A 19,691-nucleotide genomic window follows, 5' to 3' on the forward strand; every position below is an offset into this window, starting at 1 on the left:
CTCCTCCAGGGCAGGGAATGCCGCCAGGTTCTTCTGCACTGTGAGAAGGGAGTCTGCTTTTGGCAAGGAAGCTGTGCTCCCTTCCCTGCCACGCACCCTCCCCAGCTCCCGCGCTGCACAAGGGCCCGTCCACCTGCCCCATCTCCACCTGCCCCATCTCCACCTGCCCCGCCTCCACCTGCCCCTGCATCTCCTGCCCGGCTCCATCTCCCAGGCGGTCTGTGTGGGTACAGGGCAGCTCAGCCTCCCTCCCCTGAGCTCAGAGCTGGTGCACATTGCCCAGACTATTTAAAGTGCCTGGCCCATCATTAGGATGTAAACGGCGAGTGATGTGCCTGAAGAGACTGCCTTTCAGAGACAAGGTCACAGCCTGGGTGGCGATTTGCTCCTAACAATGGAAACCACTAACAGTGAATTTGAAGGCTTTCAGCTGAATAAAGACAGTGGTGGAGAGCTGGAAAGGAATCTAAAAGAGGCTTGGAGACAACTCCAAGAGAGCTGGGAAACTTGACTTGAAAAATCAGCAACTTCACAGTCTAAAATCCCACCTGGAGGCTCCAACCCTGACAGAAGAGATGAATAAACTGAACTTTGCCCAGCTGAAGTCCTGTTCTCTGTAACACTGGCAGCTAATGGAGTCTGTTACTGAAAAGGTACCTGTCCACCCTCCGCCTGAAGATCCCGAGACAATCCCCACCTTCAAGCAGAGCTTGTCACAGCAAAGCCCACGGCACATCAGCTGCAACTGCAGCCAGACCCAGAGCCCCGGGGCACCCCTGGGAGGAGGGTCCGGGGTCCCCTCACACTGTGCAAGGGCTGGAGTCCAGCGAGCAACCGCCCCTCGGTACACCAACCAACCCTTTGCCAGCACCATACAGCCCATTAATGCAACAGCCTCCTGCGAGCACTGCCTTGTTCTGCCAGGGCTGTCCCTGCCGCCAGCCTGAGCATCCGCGGGCTGCTGACAGCAGGGAGAACGGTGCGGGGAGCAGCGCAGTGTCCGGCTGCCCCGGCGCAGCCCGCGGGGAGCAGAGGGTCTGACAGGGCAGCCTGGCGCCGTCCTGTGGCCCACAGCTCCAGCAGGCTGCGCCGCAGGGTGCTGCACCCACAGCTGCACCCTGCCCCTCTCTGCTGTGCCGGGGAGCAGGTGCACAGCCTCCAGCTCCCCCTGCACCCTGTGAGATCCCGTGCGCCGCCTCGGGGGCTGGGCAGCAGGGGCAGGGCTGGCCAGGCAGCGCTGTCCGTCCACGAGCGCCGTGCTCGGCCGCCGAGCTCGCTACTGGCGCTGCAAACCAGAGCCCTGAGCCGTGACTGCAGTCAATTCCTCTGCGCAGCAGCCAGGCTGGCGGTGCGCAGCTTGCGCTTGCCAGGATGCGAGCGCCATGGTGCTCTCACCCATCCCCACCGCACCCCTGCACCGCCTGCCCGCACCCCTGCCTGCACCCCTGCACTGCCTGCCCGCACCCCTGCCCCCCTGCCCGCACCCCTGCCTGCACCGCCTGCCCGCACCCCTGCCCGCACCCCTGCACTGCCTGCCCGCACCCCTGCCCGCACCCCTGCCCGCACCCCTGCCCGCACCCCTGCCCGCACCCCTGCCCCCCGCCGCCTCGCCGCTGTCCCGGGGCAGCAAGGGCACGAGCCCCCGGCAGCCCCCGGGGCTCCCCAAGGGCTCCTACTCTGCTGGCTCCCACCCCAGCCCATGGAGGCTGCACCTGAAACATTTCCAGCTCTCTGATAAGCATCTGCCCCTGGGGCAATCAGCTCTGGGAGGGAAATTCCTGCTTTACACACGCAGAGAGGCTCTGCTTTGCACAAAGTGCCCGTTCCCTCCGCTGCCTCAGGGGATCTTCGGTCTGGCAAAGCTGAGCTGCTTCACTCTGGCCCTGGGACTGTCCCCTGGCTGCAGTGGAGGGCTTGTGAGGAGGAAGAGGGTGGGAATCACAACACACCATCACTCTGACTCCAGTGCCACTGCTTCCTCCAATGCCCACACACGCTCCCCAAACAAAGGCAGGAAGGGAGGTGCGCAGCAAAGCAGAGCTGGATACGGGGCAATGTGCAGAGCAAGGGCCCTCACTGACAGCCCTCGGGCCCTGCCCCGTCCTGCACCTCACAACGGGGTCTGGGGCGAGGGCTGCGCCAGGATGAGACCTGTGCCTGTGCACCAGCTCAGGAGGACCTGATGGGGCTACTACAACAATGAAGGGAAAGAGCAGACCCTGTGTCTCCAAGAGCATTGCTCACGACCCAAGCAGTGGCTGTGGTAGGAGCGAGTGGCTGTAAAGCCCTTTCTGCAGCACAAGGTCAGTCCTTGCAGAGCATCTGTCCAATTCTTCGACAGCAAAGGCAGCGCTGCCTCTCCCGTCTGCCGCTCGCCAGCGCTTGGCAGCGCAGCCTGCAGAGCCGTGCCCGCGAGCGTGCCAGCACCCCAGCGCAGCGCTCGGCCCTGGCCCCAGCACGCTCTCGCAAGCTCTCTGGCCCCAGCCGCTACCGCTCCATCGCCGAGCAGGACCCCACACCAGCGTCTTTCCCCACCCAAGAAGTGTGCTCTCGCTTCCTGTGGTCCCCTGCACCGGAGCAATGCTCTGCTCTGCCCAGGTCTCTGCCTCCTCACCTCTCCCCACCCCTCAGCCCTCTCCTGCCCGCAACACCCACTCCAGGAGCACAGGCTCCCTGTGCCTCGTAGCCCACGCATCGCTAATGCTCCAGCTCTAACAAGCACTCTTCATCAGCCCCTCAGCGAACTTTTGCCTTGCACTGACCAAGCTCAGTCTCCAAGCACTCGCTCCCCCCGAGCAGCCAGCATCCAGGTGACCCTCAGCACTGCTCTGGTCTGTGACAGCCACCCACACCCTCCTCGCTTCACCGCGCTCTGCCAGACACCTGCTGTGCCCGGGATAACCACCCACCGTGCCACCCCCTGCCCCTCCGTGCCACACGTCACAGCCACCCCGGCCAACACACCATGAAGCCCATGACTCCTGTGTCACACCTCGGCTCCTGGCAGGTCACACCTGCGTGTCCTGCCTGCGGCACGGTGGCCCAGCACAGCACAGCACAGCGCACCGCACTGCCGTCCAGCACCCTACGCACCCAACCTGCTGCGCTGCACCCGGGCCTGACACCCGGCACCGGCTGCGGTCACATCGGCACCCACGCACAGCCCGCGCACCCCCGCACCCGGCTCGGCACAGCCCTGCTGCCCGCACAGCCTGCCCGGTCCTGCCTGCCCGCGCTGCCCGCAAGCAGCAGCCTCAGCTCCCGGCGCTGCGGCTCCGGGCTCCCGCAGCCCGGCCCCGCCGGTGCCGGAGCCAGCGCCGGAGCAGTACCGGTGCCACGCCGGTGCTGGAGCCTCCCGAGCTGCGCCCGCTCCCCGCGCCCGGCCCCGCCGCCCCCGCGCTCGGAGCGCAGCCGGTCCCGGGCCGGTGCGGACCCACGGCGGCGGGAGCGGCCCCGAGCTGCGGCCGCCCCGGGGCCCCGGAGCGCCCCGAAAGGCAGCGCTGCAGCCGCGGCTGCCCGGCCCGCTCCACCCGCCTCCGCGCCGGGCTCTGCGGAAAGGGGAGCGGGGCTATGGGGAGCCGGGGAGGGGGCTATGGGGAGCCTGGCACCGGGGAGCGGGGCACCGGGAAGCGGGGCAATGGGAAGAGGGGCACCGGGGAGCGGGGCAACAGAGTGCGGGGCAGCAGCGCGCCGTCCTGCCGGGGCCGTGTCCGGCCGCCCCCCGCCCACGGCGGTGCGAAGTTTGGCGGGGGGTGCCTGGTCGGCAGCTGTCGCGGAGCGGGGCCGGTCGGGGCGCGGGTCGGGGCGGGCACTCACCGTCTGCTGGAGGTCGGGGATGCCGATGCGGACGACGATGGCGCCGGGCGCGGGCTCCTCCATGCGCGCCGGGGCCGCCAGCTTGGGGGAGCGGGGCCCGCCGGGGCCCCGGGCCGGGTCGAGCCGCGTCTCCTCCCGCAGGCCGGCTCCCGGCTCCCCGGCGGCGGCGCGGGGCTGTCGTTCCGGCGGCGGCGGCTGCTCTGGCGGCGGCGACTCCGGGCTCTCATGTTTGCTGCCGGCGGGGCTCAGAGGCATGCTCCGTGCGGCGCGGCGGGGCGGCCGGCGCCGGCTCCGGCACCGGGGGCCGCGCTCACAGCCCGCCCGGGGGCCCTGCGGGGTGAGGAGAAGCGGTGAGCGCTGGGACCATCCCCCGGCAGGGACGGGACCCCCACCCTGCACCCGAGCAGCCCTGAAGGGACCCCGCGGGATCCCACCCCCCCGGCAGGGATGGGACCCCCACCCTGCACACGGGCAGCCCTGAAGGGACCCCGTGGGATCTCTCCCCCCTGGCAGGGACCAGGGACCCCCACAGGGCACACGGGCAGCCCTGAAGGGACCCCGTGGGATCTCTCCCCCCTGGCAGGGACCAGGGACCCCCACAGGGCACACGGGCACCCCGCGGGGACACCCCAGCAGAGGATGCCCAACCTCTACTCGGGGACCTGGGGGGGAAGCTCCAGCCGGGGCCCAGTGCAGGACCCCACATTCCACCCAGGCCACCCCAGCAGGGACCTCACACAGGACCCCTGACTGCCCCCCGCAGAGAACCCCCCCGGGAACCCTCACCAATCCACACAGGAACCTGGCAGAGGCAGCCCCACGGGGTTCCCCACGGCAGGGACCCTGCAGGGACACCCTCCACACAGGGATCCTCATGTTGGGGGCCTTGCAGAGGACCAACCCCACCCTACATGGGAATCCCCAAGTCAGGGACCTCACAGAGAAGCCCCACACCACGCAGGGATCCTCACAAGTGCCCCCCTATCGTCTCCCCCCAGCAAGGGCCAACAGCAACTGCAAGCCCTCCCCACCCCACAGTGGGCACAGCCCCCATTGCAGTGTCTCCCACCAGCACCGCAGGGGACCCTTCTATGTCCCGGCAGAGGGACGGGGCAGCAAAGCGTGGAGCTGCGCTGGGCTGACCCATCGGGCACAGCAGCCCCAGAGCCCCTGCTCCCCCAGGGCTGCACTGCATGCGCCACAGCCAGCACAGAGGGGCTGGACACGGTGCCCTGCAGCCAAGGACGGGATGTCCCAGCTTCTGGGGCCTGCTCTGCTCCTTCAATCAACTGCCTTCCTCCTTTGATCAACTGTCGTCCCTGCACATCACCACAAGTGCCTGCAGTTCACCCCAGCGGCCTTGTCCTCCATCTGCAACCAGGGTCCTCCATCTCCACATTGACACCAGCACGTCTGGAGGGCCTGCCTGGCTCCTTCCCCGTCTGCCAGCGGCCCCCGATGGAGGCAGACATCAGCAGGACACGTCGGGGGCTCAGCACCCTGCCTGTCTCTGGGTTTTACAGGGAAAGGCCTTGGTTCTGGCCCTGTCAGCTGTTCACCATGCAGCAGCTGCAGCGCTGCCCACCGCGGGGTCCCCGCAGCCCCTGCTCACAGGCGGCCAGCACCCAGCGCGCCCACGCACAGCCGCACACAGCCGGGCCGGCCCTGGGCTGCAGGAACACCCCCACCAGCCCACCCCGCGTGGGGCTGTCTGCCAGCCGGCCTCTGCTGGGACAACACGAAGCAGCGGTGCCCTTGTGCCGGGGCTTTGGGAGTGGATGGTGGCTGACCCATGTTCCTGCCCCAGACCTGTCTCAGTCTGAAGCCACGTGTGCACACAGCGCAGTGGTGGCAGGCACGGCCACCACTGGCTCCAGCACAGAGTGGAGACGCAAGCAGCTGCCGCCACAGGCTGCTATTTCTGCCAGTGCCCCTGCCAGTGAGGGCTAATTAGAGCCAGGAGGTCCCTGCCTGCTCAGCGGGTCAAGCCCCTGCTCCCAGGCAGGGCCAGGCCAGCGATTGCGCTTCCAAGAGCAGATGGACCGCTGGGCTGAGCCCGGCAGGACTGTGCATGGGGCTGTGCCCGGTCCGTCACTGGCTGGGAGTCAAGGCTTTAATCAGCGTGACAATCCTGAAACAGAAATAGCCCCCAAACCACTGAGAGCTGGAGAGATTTACGGTATGGCCTGGATCTGTCCAGGAAATGAGTAATGGCTCTTCCTTCGGCCCTCCCGGCCTGAGGCCGAGGGACTGCACGCAGCACCGGCGAGAGCCAGGCTGTGCCGCACGGCCAGCCCCACAACCCCCCCGCTGGAGCAGATGGCTGCAAATGCCCGCACCGAGCACGGGCGAGGCAGGCGGGGAGGCCGTATCCACAGACCGCGGAGTTCAGGGTCCGGGGGAGTCTAACGGGTCCTGGAGCACGAGCACCGCAAGCCCGTGCCACTAGCCCCAAAATGGAGATTGTGGCCTGATCACGACCAACAATGAGATCAGCCCAGGAGCAACCCGCTGGTCCCCGGGCTCCTTTCCTTCAATCTGCACACGCACCCCTCGGCTGGAGAGCCGCAGGTCCCGTCTGCTGCTGCTGCTCCACGGAGGCAAGGAGCAGGGGCAGCCCTTGCGCCTGGGACTCGGTGCCACCCGGCACGGGTCAGCATTTGTGCCCGGGCACGACACGGTGCCGTGGGAGCTCCAGTCATCTCCGGTCAGTCCCATTCTAAGGTATGCGAAAACATTCTTGCCCAGCAGCAAAGAAAGCCAAAGCCGCGGCTTTCCAGGGTGCCCGTCCCACCGCAGCGCCCTGTGCCTCCCAGCCTGGGAGCAGGTCTCTAGCAGGGCGCTGGCTGGGAGACGAGACCAGAGCCATTGGAAAGGCTCCTGCTACATGGGGCACACGTTGTGCCCCATCCTGTGTAAATCCTGCTCCATGGGGCACACAGCGTACCCCATCCTGTGTAAATCCTGCTCCACGGGGCACACAGTGTACCCCACCCTGTGTAAATCCTGCTCCGTGGGGCACACAGTGTACCCCATCCTGTGTAAATCCTGCTCCATGGGGCACACAGCGTACCCCACCCTGTGTAAATCCTGCTCCGTGGGGCACACAGCGTACCCCATCCTGTGTAAATCCTGCTCCATGGGGCACACGTTGTGCCCCATCCTGTGTAAATCCTGCTCCATGGGGCACACGTTGTACCCCATCCTGTGTAAATCCTGCTCCGTGGGGCACACGTTGTGCCCCATCCTGTGTAAATCCTGCTCCATGGGGCACACGTTGTGCCCCATCCTGTGTAAATCCTGCTCCATGGGGCACACAGCGTACCCCATCCTGTGTAAATCCTGCTCCATGGGGCACACAGCGTACCCCATCCTGTGTAAATCCTGCTCCGTGGGGCACACAGCGTACCCCACCCTGTGTAAATCCTGCTCCATGGGGCACACAGCGTACCCCACCCTGTGTAAATCCTGCTCCATGGGGCACACGTTGTACCCCATCCTGTGTAAATCCTGCTCCATGGGGCACACGTTGTACCCCATCCTGTGTAAATCCTGCTCCATGGGGCACACGTTGTGCCCCATCCTGTGTAAATCCTGCTCCATGGGGCACACGTTGTACCCCATCCTGTGTAAATCCTGCTCCATGGGGCACACGTTGTGCCCCACCCTGTGTAAATCCTGCTCCATGGGGCACACGTTGTACCCCATCCTGTGTAAATCCTGCTCCATGGGGCACACGTTGTGCCCCACCCTGTGTAAATCCTGCTCCATGGGGCACACGTTGTGCCCCATCCTGTGTAAATCCTGCTCCATGGGGCACACAGCGTACCCCATCCTGTGTAAATCCTGCTCCGTGGGGCACACGTTGTGCCCCATCCTGTGTAAATCCTGCTCCATGGGGCACACAGCGTACCCCATCCTGTGTAAATCCTGCTCCATGGGGCACACAGCGTACCCCATCCTGTGTAAATCCTGCTCCATGGGGCACACAGCGTACCCCATCCTGTGTAAATCCTGCTCCATGAGGCACACGTTGTGCCCCATCCTGTGTAAATCCTGCTCCATGGGGCACACAGCGTGCCCCACCCTGTGTAAATCCTGCTCCGTGGGGCACACGTTGTGCCCCACCCTGTGTAAATCCTGCTCCATGGGGCACACGTTGTACCCCACCCTGTGTAAATCCTGCTCCATGGGGCACACAGCGTACCCCACCCTGTGTAAATCCTGCTCCATGGGGCACACGTTGTACCACATCCTGTGTAAATCCTGCTCCGTGGGGCACACAGCGTACCCCACCCTGTGTAAATCCTGCTCCGTGGGGCACACGTTGTACCCCATCCTGTGTAAATCCTGCTCCGTGGGGCACACAGCGTGCCCCACCCTGTGTAAATCCTGCTCCATGGGGCACACAGCGTACCCCATCCTGTGTAAATCCTGCTCCATGGGGCACACGTTGTACCCCATCCTGTGTAAATCCTGCTCCATGGGGCACACGTTGTGCCCCATCCTGTGTAAATCCTGCTCCATGGGGCACACGTTGTGCCCCACCCTGTGTAAATCCTGCTCCATGGGGCACACGTTGTACCCCATCCTGTGTAAATCCTGCTCCATGGGGCACACGTTGTACCCCACCCTGTGTAAATCCTGCTCCATGGGGCACACAGCGTACCCCATCCTGTGTAAATCCTGCTCCATGGGGCACACGTTGTACCCCACCCTGTGTAAATCCTGCTCCATGGGGCACACAGTGTACCCCATCCTGTGTAAATCCTGCTCCATGGGGCACACAGTGTACCCCATCCTGTGTAAATCCTGCTCCATGGGGCACACAGCATATCCCATCCTGTGTAAATCCTGCTCCATGGGGCACACGTTGTGCCCCACCCTGTGTAAATCCTGCTCCATGGGGCACACGTTGTACCCCATCCTGTGTAAATCCTGCTCCATGGGGCACACGTTGTGCCCCATCCTGTGTAAATCCTGCTCCATGGGGCACACAGCGTACCCCACCCTGTGTAAATCCTCCTCCATGGGGCACACAGCGTACCCCATCCTGTGTAAATCCTGCTCCATGGGGCACACGTTGTGCCCCACCCTGTGTAAATCCTGCTCCATGGGGCACACAGCGTACCCCACCCTGTGTAAATCCTCCTCCATGGGGCACACAGCGTACCCCACCCTGTGTAAATCCTGCTCCGTGGGGCACACGTTGTGCCCCATCCTGTGTAAATCCTGCTCCATGGGGCACACAGCGTACCCCACCTTGTGTAAATCCTGCTCCGTGGGGCACACGTTGTACCCCATCCTGTGTAAATCCTGCTCCATGGGGCACACAGCGTACCCCATCCTGTGTAAATCCTGCTCCATGGGGCACACGTTGTACCCCATCCTGTGTAAATCCTGCTCCATGGGGCACACAGCGTACCCCATCCTGTGTAAATCCTGCTCCATGGGGCACACAGCGTACCCCATCCTGTGTAAATCCTGCTCCATGGGGCACACGTTGTACCCCATCCTGTGTAAATCCTGCTCCATGGGGCACACAGCGTACCCCACCCTGTGTAAATCCTGCTCCATGGGGCACACAGCGTACCCCATCCTGTGTAAATCCTGCTCCATGGGGCACACAGCGTACCCCATCCTGTGTAAATCCTGCTCCGTGGGGCACACGTTGTGCCCCATCCTGTGTAAATCCTGCTCCATGGGGCACACAGCGTACCCCATCCTGTGTAAATCCTGCTCCATGGGGCACACGTTGTGCCCCATCCTGTGTAAATCCTGCTCCATGGGGCACACAGCGTACCCCATCCTGTGTAAATCCTGCTCCATGGGGCACACAGCGTACCCCATCCTGTGTAAATCCTGCTCCATGGGGCACACGTTGTACCCCATCCTGTGTAAATCCTGCTCCGTGGGGCACACGTTGTGCCCCATCCTGCAGCCATGCAGGCCCCATCAGAAGTGCAGCTCTGGCAGCCCGTGCTCCAGGTCCCCGGTGGCAGGGCTCAGGCTTCGAGCAGAAAAGGCTGCCCGGCTAAAGCCAGGGCTGCGGGGAATAGGCTGGGCTGTGCCGCCTTGAGCCAGGGACACCGGGGACGGGGTGGAGCTGGTGAGGGGAACAAGTGGGTGAAATGACCGTGAGTCACAAACAGCCAAGGAGTCGCGGGCTGAGGTGTCTCATGGCACAAAAGACAAAGGAGTTAAGAGTGGTCAGGAAGGGAGATGCCAAACATACCTGTCAAAGGGCCAGAGAGGGGAGCATGGAAAGTCTGAACCGGGAAGACAGAAGCTGTGGCCTGACATGGCAGAGTCACACCGGACAGCCCGGGGCCGAGGGGGGAAACCTGCAGCCGGCGCAGAGGAACCTGCACAGAGCTGGTGGGACCCGGGAGCTGCAGCCGGCCCAGAGGAACCTGCACAGAGCTGGTGGGACACGGGAGCTGCAGCCGGCGCAGAGGAACCTGCACAGAGCTGGTGGGACACGGGAGCTGCAGCCGGCGCAGAGGAACCTGCACAGAGCTGGTGGGACACGGGAGCTGCAGCCGGCGCAGAGGAACCTGCACAGAGCTGGTGGGACCCGGGAGCTGCAGCCGGCCCAGAGGAACCTGCACAGAGCTGGTGGGACACGGGAGCTGCAGCCGGCCCAGAGGAACCTGCACAGAGCTGGTGGGACACGGGAGCTGCAGCCGGCGCAGAGGAACCTGCACAGAGCTGGTGGGACACGGGAGCTGCAGCCGGCGCAGAGGAACCTGCACAGAGCTGGTGGGACCCGGGAGCTGCAGCCGGCCCAGAGGAACCTGCACAGAGCTGGTGGGACACGGGAGCTGCAGCCGGCCCAGAGGAACCTGCACAGAGCTGGTGGGACACGGGAGCTGCAGCCGGCGCAGAGGAACCTGCACAGAGCTGGTGGGACACGGGAGCTGCAGCCGGCGCAGAGGAACCTGCACAGAGCTGGTGGGACCCGGGAGCTGCAGCCGGCCCAGAGGAACCTGCACAGAGCTGGTGGGACCCGGGAGGCAGGGTAAACGCCTCCCTGACAGCGGGCACTATGCTGCACTAGACCCCCCCACGCTACTGCGTTCCCCCGAACACGCGCGGCTGCAGAGGGGCCGTTCCCACCTGCTGCCCTCCTGCCCTCCACACACGGGGGTTCAAGCCACAGCAATGCCACAGCTGTCCCCTCCTGCTGCTTCAGCCAGACCCCGCCCTGCGGTGACAAACCGGGCAGGCCGGCTCTGCCCCAGCCAGGCCTGCAGGGGTGTCCGGGACAGAGGTGGCCCCGGCTCCAGGCTTCTCAGGGACAACGTCCCCCGGCCCGAGCCCTGCCCGCGGTCCACTGCCCGCCCTTCTGTTCAACTAGCGCCGGGCGCCGACTTTCTTTCTTTCTTTTTCTGTCTCGTTATTTCACTAGGGGGAGAAACTAAATGCTGCACGTGGTAATCCTCAGGATTATTCTTGCTTTTTCCCCAGTCTTCTGGTACCTTGTTAGTTCCCAATAACGTTCAAGACACAACTGTGAATGGTTCAAAACACACGCTGGCCACCCCCAAACTCCATTATAGACTTGGAGAGTCATTCACATTCATTTTCTTTTATTAAATCAACTTCTCTGCTGAGGAAAAAAACTCACTTATCTTGAAAAAAGATACAAATTGAGTATCTTAGAAATTACAATCCAATGAGTCTTATTCTAACACCAGGAAATACTGATGAAAAATCATCAGAGTTACAAAATCTTTCCAGCAGGAACCCATCAGTAGCCCTTCCACCAGAGAAAGTCGCGCCTCGCTGGTCCAGCAGAGCTCCCTGCACGTGCCACCAGGAGCACCACAGGGAAACCCAGAGCACAGCAGCCTATTCGGATTTGCAAATGCTCTTTGCAAGAGCCCTCACAAGAGGCTGTAAAGTCCAGTGACCGTTACCTCTTAACTGTGAGAAACCGTGTTCCCCGGTGCCCTGTCCCACTCTCCACCGTTCCCACTGTCACTGCACCTGCCCGCACCCCTCACAGATCCCTTATCGGGGACCATCCCCCACCACGCTGCTCAACCCTGCTCTGGCACCTTCCCAATTCTCTATCGGGGCTCCGGGTGCCCCCGGGCTAGAGGCAATGCAGCCCCGCGGCCATCGCTGTGTGACACTGAGCGGCTCTCCTGCGGAGGGGAGGCTGGGAGAGTCGCGGGAAGGCGCCGCGCCGCGCTGCTGCTGGAGCTGCAGCGGTGCGACAGGCAGGGTCTCAGACAGCAGCCCCAGGGGCTGCACGAGCAGGAGGAAGCGGAACCGCTCCGGGACGGGGAGCCGGCACCTGCCCGGGGAGGAGGCAGCTCCAGCACGCCGGCGGTGCAGAGCGAGGAGCCCAAAGGGCTGCCAGGCTGCGGCGGCTGCCAGTATCAGCACCGGGCCCGGCGGCGGGGCCCAGAGCCCAGCGCTGTGCTCTCAGAGGCTGCTCTGGGCGTCCTCGGGGACAGGGCTGCTGGCACCCGGCGGACGCGTCTGAAATCCTCGCACCAAACTCCCCCCTCCAGGTCTCCTCTCACCCTCTCTCCTCTTCCAGGAAAGCTGCTTCAGGCCCTTCTTTGCAGTGACGGTTAGGAATGGCCTAATTTGTAGCCCACACATTCATGGCTAGTTCACCCCACTCCTGCATCAGCACTGCCTGTTAGCCTGTGCAGCTCTCCTCCTTTGTTTATGTAAGTATTTGCATACATATCTCAGGCAGCAATTACATCCTCACTCAGACTTCGCTTTGCAGGCTAAACAAGTGCCATTCACGTGGCCTCCTGCTGCATGGCAGGTCCCTGCGCCAGGGCTGCTCAGGAGGGGCCTCGGTCACAGGGACCAGTCGCAGGATTCACACTTAGGGACACAAAAGAACACACTTGCAAAGGAGACCTGTGCACAGCTCGTGCCTTTCCAGGCTTCGAAGTCCCTGTCACCCACAGCGCACATCGCAGGGAGGTCTCAGCCCTGCCCCAGCACAGTCCCGTGGATTGCAGCAGTCCCGCGGGTTGCAGGGTTGCAGCAGTCCCGCGGGTTGCAGCAGTCCCGCGGGTTGCAGCAGTCCCGCGGGTTGCAGGGTTGCAGCAGTCCCGCGGGTTGCAGCAGTCCCGCGGGTTGCAGGGTTGCAGCAGTCCCGCGGGTTGCAGGATTGCAGCAGTCCCGCGGGTTGCAGGATTGCAGCAGTCCCGCGGGTTGCAGGATTGCAGCAGTCCCGCGGGTTGCAGGGTTGCAGCCGTCCCGCGGGTTGCAGGATTGCAGCAGTCCCGCGGGTTGCAGCAGTCTGCTAGGGAGCACTGGAACAAAACAGGAGAACAGCGGCTGACACCTCCACAGCAACTGTCCTTCCAGAATCAAGGGAGATCTCACAAGTGTCGGCATGGGGGCCAAGCAGAACTGCACACCTCCTGCATGTTCCTCAGCAGGGACTGTTGGCCACCCCCGTGTCATGGCCACCAGCAGCTGAGTGCGTTGTTCTGCATGCAGCCACACTGTCTTGCAAAAAACTCCAAGCACCAGACTACTACAGCAAGCGCTGCAGCCTGCCCGGGGCTGGCAGATTTCCCTGTCTGAATCAGGCTAAACTCCCTGCCCTCTCCAGCGCCTGTCTCACCATGTACGGACACCCTCACGGCCACCCTCACGGCCACCCTCACGGACACCCTCACGGACACCTTCACGGACACCTTCATGGACACCCTCACAGCCGCCCTCACGGCCGCCCTCACGGACACCCTCACGGACACCCTCACGGACACCCTCACGGACACCTTCACGGACACCCTCACGGCCACCCTCACGGACACCCTCACGGACACCTTCACGGACACCCTCACGGACACCCTCACGGACACCCTCACGGACACCTTCACGGACACCCTCACGGCCGCCCTCACGGACACCCTCACGGACACCCTCACGGACACCCTCACGGACGCCCTCACGGACACCCTCACGGCCGCCCTCACGGCCGCCCTCACGGCCGCCCTCACGGACACCCTCACGGACACCCTCACGGACACCCTCACGGACACCTTCACGGACACCCTCACGGACACCCTCACGGACACCCTCACGGCCGCCCTCACGGACACCTTCACGGACACCCTCACGGCCACCCTCACGGCCGCCCTCACGGCCGCCCTCACGGACACCTTCACGGACACCTTCACGGACACCCTCACGGACACCCTCATGGCCACCCTCACGGACACCTTCATGGACACCCTCACGGACACCCTCACGGACACCTTCACGGCCACCCTCACGGACACCCTCACGGCCACCCTCACGGACACCCTCACGGACACCCTCACGGACACCCTCACGGCCACCCTCACGGACACCCTCACGGACACCCTCACGGACACCCTCACGGACACCTTCACGGACACCTTCACGGACACCCTCACGGACACCTTCACGGACACCTTCACGGACACCCTCACGGACACCCTCACGGCCGCCCTCACGGCCGCCCTCACGGCCGCCCTCACGGCCGCCCTCACGGCCGCCCTCACGGACACCCTCACGGACACCCTCACGGACACCCTCACGGACACCCTCACGGACACCTTCACGGACACCTTCACGGACACCCTCACGGACACCCTCACGGACACCTTCACGGACACCCTCACGGACACCCTCACGGACACCTTCACGGACACCCTCACGGACACCCTCACGGACACCCTCACGGCCGCCCTCACGGACACCTTCACGGACACCCTCACGGCCACCCTCACGGCCGCCCTCACGGCCGCCCTCACGGACACCTTCACGGACACCCTCACGGACACCCTCACGGACACCCTCACGGACACCCTCACGGACACCCTCATGGCCACCCTCACGGACACCTTCATGGACACCCTCACGGACACCCTCACGGACACCCTCACGGACACCTTCACGGACACCCTCACGGACACCCTCACGGCCACCCTCATGGACACCTTCACGGCCGCCCTCACGGCCGCCCTCACGGACACCTTCACGGACACCCTCACGGACACCCTCACGGACACCCTCACGGACACCCTCACGGACACCCTCATGGCCACCCTCACGGACACCTTCATGGACACCCTCACGGACACCCTCACGGACACCCTCACGGACACCTTCACGGACACCCTCACGGACACCCTCACGGCCACCCTCATGGACACCTTCACGGCCGCCCTCACAGACACCTTCACGGACACCTTCACGGACACCTTCACGGACACCCTCACGGCCGCCCTCACGGACACCCTCATGGACACCCTCACGGACACCCTCACGGACACCTTCACGGACACCCTCACGGACACCTTCACGGACACCCTCACGGACACCTTCACGGACACCCTCACGGACACCCTCACGGCCGCCCTCACGGACACCTTCACGGACACCTTCACGGACACCCTCACGGACACCTTCACGGACACCCTCACGGACACCTTCATGGACACCTTCACGGACACCCTCACGGACACCTTCATGGACACCTTCACGGACACCCTCACGGACACCCTCATGGACACCTTCATGGACACCCTCACGGACACCTTCACGGACACCCTCACGGACACCTTCACGGACACCCTCACGGACACCCTCACGGACACCTTCACGGACACCCTCACGGACACCCTCACGGACACCTTCACGGACACCCTCACGGCCAGCCTGCCGGGGCTGCCTGGGGCTGCTCCTGCCGCTCACACGCCCAGTGGCTCCGTGACTCTGGAACGGCCCGGCCGTCTGAGGAGCGGGGTGCCCCGGGACACGCCAGCGTGGGAGCGCCCGGCTCAGCGCGTCCCAGGTGCGTCTGCACAGCACGGGCTGGCGCCTCGGCCACGGTACCGGAGGCTGCAGGCAGCTGCTCTCTAGCACAAGTGCTACTTTGTGGGAGAGACGGCGGGAGCAACAGCTACTGCAGCACTGACTTGGCGAGGACCGGGTACCTGGGCCATGCTGGTGTGTGGGAGCAGCACAGACACCGCAGCCCGCCGGCAGGGCACAGGCTGCACCGGGTCCCTGTGCCCCACGGGGCTGTGGGTGCACACAGCAGTGGAGACCAAGGGGAGACCCAGCGTCCTGCTCGGGTGTCACTGCTGGGGCAGGTGTGGAGAGCGGCACATGGGGCTGTCACTGCTGGGATCACCGCAAATGGTCCCATGCGCTGGGGCTGTTTGTGGCAATACGAGCTGCTGGGGCACTGCCTCTGCCTCTCTGCTAGAGAAAGGACCAGCTAGGACAGACTCCGCCCGACCGACTCCAGACCAGCACGCAGGGCCGCAGGGACAAGGCAGCTCATCCACCCACCTGCACCAGCACTGCCGTTGCCTGCCAGGCCGCAGGGCCACGGAGCCCAGGCAGCGCTGCCCGTCCCTGCTCCAGCAGCTCCCGCAGCACCCCAGGCTCCACTTCCGCAACCGCGCCGAGCCTGGCCCTGGCTCCGCGTGCACCCCAAGTCCTCCCGGGACCGCGGAGCCCTGGATCATGTTCGACAGCCCTGCGCGGAGCCCCCAGCCCTCCCGTGCCGCTGCAGGAGTCCAGCCCTCACCTCAAAGCACCGGGGAGCTTCCGCTCTCGCTTGGCTGGCGATGCCCATGGAACAAGCAGAGCCGTCCTCTCGCACAGGCCAGACGTTACTGATTTACCAGGGGCGGCTGCAGCTGCGGCTGGAACGCACGGTCGATGGCTGCAGCACTGTGGAAGGCACGGTGGCCTCTGCGGGGGGGACGGGGAGCAGGAGGGACTGTGCTGCTCTGCCCCCACCATGGGGCCTGAGTGCAAGGCCCTGTGTGGGGTGTCAGGAGCCTGGGGCTCCCATGGGCCACATTCCCACGGGCCCAGGGCTGCTCCTCAGCATCCTGCCAGCTCCGTGCCAGGGGCCAGGCACGGTCCTGCCCAGAGCCAGGCTCCTGCCCAGAGCCAGGGCCCCGCCGTGCCGGAGTGTCCCCACTGCTTATCTGGGCACAGGCAGGTCAGCCAGCACGGCTGTTTGCCGTGGCTCCGGCCCAGCCCCGCGTGAGGGGCAGCACAGAGCAGTCTGTGCAGCCTGACCTTGTCCTTTGCCACCGCTGCCCGTGTCCCCAGACGTGACTCACGCGGGGGACACGCAGGCACAGGCTGCGTGCGGCGTGCCCGGCGTGCCGGGACGCACAGCGCTGGCGGGCAGCGGGAGCAGCGCGCACCGCCCGGCCTGCCGCGGCCGGACAGGGCCCGCCGGGAAACCCTCCTCCCCATTGATTTTCCCTCTCTCTCTTTGCCGGGGTCAGTGGGTCACTGGGCGTGTGCAGACAATTAAAGGGCAAGTCCCCAAACACGCTGCTCATGGGAGGAAACTCACTGCCCGGGGTGACGGCAGAGCAGCGCTGACCCCAGTGCTCACCATTCCCGGGGTGACGGCAGAGCAGCGCTGACCCCAGTGCTCACCATTCCCAGGGTGACGGCAGAGCAGCGCTGACCCCAGTGCTCACCATTCCCGGGGTGACACCAGAGCAGCGCTGACCCCAGTGCTCACCATTCCCGGGGTGACAGCAGAGCAGCGCTGACCCCAGTGCTCACCATTCCCGGGGTGACAGCAGAGCAGCGCTGACCCCAGTGCTCACCATTCCCGGGGTGACACCAGAGCAGCGCTGACCGCAGTGCTCACCATTCCCAGGGTGACAGCAGAGCAGCGCTGACCCCAGTGCTCACCATTCCCAGGGTGACAGCAGAGCAGCGCTGACCCCAGTGCTCACCATTCCCAGGGTGACAGCAGAGCAGCGCTGACCCCAGTGCTCACCATTCCCGGGGTGACACCAGAGCAGCGCTGACCGCAGTGCTCACCATTCCCAGGGTGACAGCAGAGCAGCGCTGACCCCAGTGCTCACCATTCCCAGGGTGACAGCAGAGCAGCGCTGACCCCAGTGCTCACCATTCCCAGGGTGACGGCAGAGCAGCGCTGACCCCAGTGCTCACCATTCCCGGGGTGACGGCAGAGCAGCGCTGACCCCAGTGCTCACCATTCCCGGGGTGACGGCAGAGCAGCGCTGACCCCAGTGCTCACCATTCCCGGGGTGACGGCAGAGCAGCGCTGACCCCAGCGAGGGGCAGCGGGACGAGGAGCAGCATCCCCTGCCCGTGCAGCGCAGGCCCAGACACACTGGGCCCATCTGAGTGCCCAGCAAAGGGGCAGGGGCACCCCGAGCTCCCCAGCACACGCACACGTGTCGGCAGCTGCAGAGCACAGCTGGTGATGATTTGTAGGGAAACCTGTCAGCAGAGTTCTGGGACAACAGTCTTTGGCACAGGGGTTTCCCAGAGCTGTCCTGTGTGTGCTGCACAGCGCTGCAGGAGAGGATCCCACTGCTCCGCCACCAGTGAGCGGGCCCCACAAAACCACGGGAGCCAATTCCCCACCGGACTGACCCTGGCACAGCCCCACTTGGCCACAGCAAAGGCTCTTTGCTCACTCCTGCCCCTGTCCCAGCTGGAGACGACCCTTCAGGCCAACAGGACAGGCATCAGCAATCCCTGGCCCACACCTGTGCTTCCCACAGGCCCCGGCCCCGCCGGGCTCCGGCCGCCCACCTCCCACGGCGCTGTGCATCCCCAGCTCCGGGACACGGCTGCACCGCCCGCCCCAGCCCTGCCCCATCGCCCCGGGGGGGACACAGCCCCCCTCGCAGGAAGGAGCCAGAGCTCCCTGCCGTCCTGCACAGGACAGGACCCCCAGCCCCGTGGCGGGGGAGCAGCAGCCACAGGCTGTCCCAGCCAGGAGGAAGGAGCTCAGGCCAGCAAACCCTCTCTCTGTCCCTGCAGCCCCCGCACAGGGCACAGTGCTACTCGGTGCCAGGCACTGGCCACACAGCCCAGCCTGTGGCTCAGGGCAGCACAGCCACTGCCAGGCTCAGCCCGGCCCGCCGCCTGGCCACGCGGCCCCTGTCCTTGGCAAGCTGGGCAGGTGGGACAGCCGGGCAGCACGTGCGTGCTGGCGCTGCGGGACACTGGGGCTCCAGTGGTACTGCTGGGACACAACCGTTTGGTCCTTGTCCCCATCCCTGTGTGCTCACTGCTGCTCCTGGGCTGGACACAGACACACGGGCAGCCCACGCTGCCAGCTGGCCCAGCTTAAAACCAAGCTCATTTTGTCCTGGTGGCTTTTGTCAAGAGCAGCTTGCAAATGTAGCTGTTCCTCTAAAGCACAATTGGCGATGAACAATCACACAAGAGCAGGAATGAGGGGCTGGAGTGCAACCTCTGTAACTCAGCCCTACCAGACCGCCCGTGGGGCAGCCCAGCACCAAGAGCTGCCCACGCAGCCTCTCCTGCCCCGGAAAGGGGTCTCGGAGCAGAGCCAGGGGCCGGCCGCAATGGGAACAGCCTCACCGGGAGGCACCGGGGTCCTGGGGGTCCGCACGCTCCCCCCGCAGTAACTCTGAGCAGGAGCGGTGTGTAGCCATAGGAACACCACTTAACACGGTCACCTTGGTAACTACAGCTACACGCTCGCGCGGAGCACGTGCGAGGCCCTGTGCACCCCGGTCGGAGTCCTCCCGTCCTGCTGCCTGCCCCATCAGCGCTGCCGCAGGGACCAGGGGGCAGGGACAGACCCGGAGCCACAGGACCACGAGAGCAGTTGGAAATCACCACCGCGACCAGAGCAGGGAGCCAAACCCTTCCAGAGCCTCAGGGACCAGGCTGGCCACAGACAGCTCTGTCCAGAGGTGTGCGCTGTCCGGGCTGCCACCTCCTCCCGTCCCACCAGTCACTGAACCCCCTTCAGCTCCTCATGTGGAGCCAGAGCTTCAGGACCCCACACACACCCTCACCTCACCTCGCTCAGCCAGGGCCCTGCCCCATCACAGCCCCTGCACACCCCGACACAGCCCCTG

At 64.9% G+C, this 19,691-nt stretch overlaps 1 protein-coding gene across 11 annotated transcripts in view; it reads right to left on the minus strand.

Moving 5' to 3' along the window:
• Positions 1–19,691, minus strand: part of SHANK3 (SH3 and multiple ankyrin repeat domains 3) — a 370,798-nt gene that overhangs the window by 334,479 nt on the left and 16,628 nt on the right. For all 11 annotated transcript variants that reach the window (XR_010469752.1, XM_065049482.1, XM_065049478.1 and 8 more), the window contains exon 3: positions 3,817–4,146. Coding sequence is in view for 10 of the 11 variants with exons in the window: in XM_065049482.1 (XP_064905554.1) it covers positions 3,817–4,071 (255 nt within the window). In the remaining variant the exon portion in view is untranslated. The remainder of the gene's footprint in view (positions 1–3,816; positions 4,147–19,691) is intronic.

This window comes from Columba livia, chromosome 1 (assembly GCF_036013475.1).
Source record: "Columba livia isolate bColLiv1 breed racing homer chromosome 1, bColLiv1.pat.W.v2, whole genome shotgun sequence".
NCBI classification, from domain to species: Eukaryota; Metazoa; Chordata; class Aves; order Columbiformes; family Columbidae; genus Columba; species Columba livia.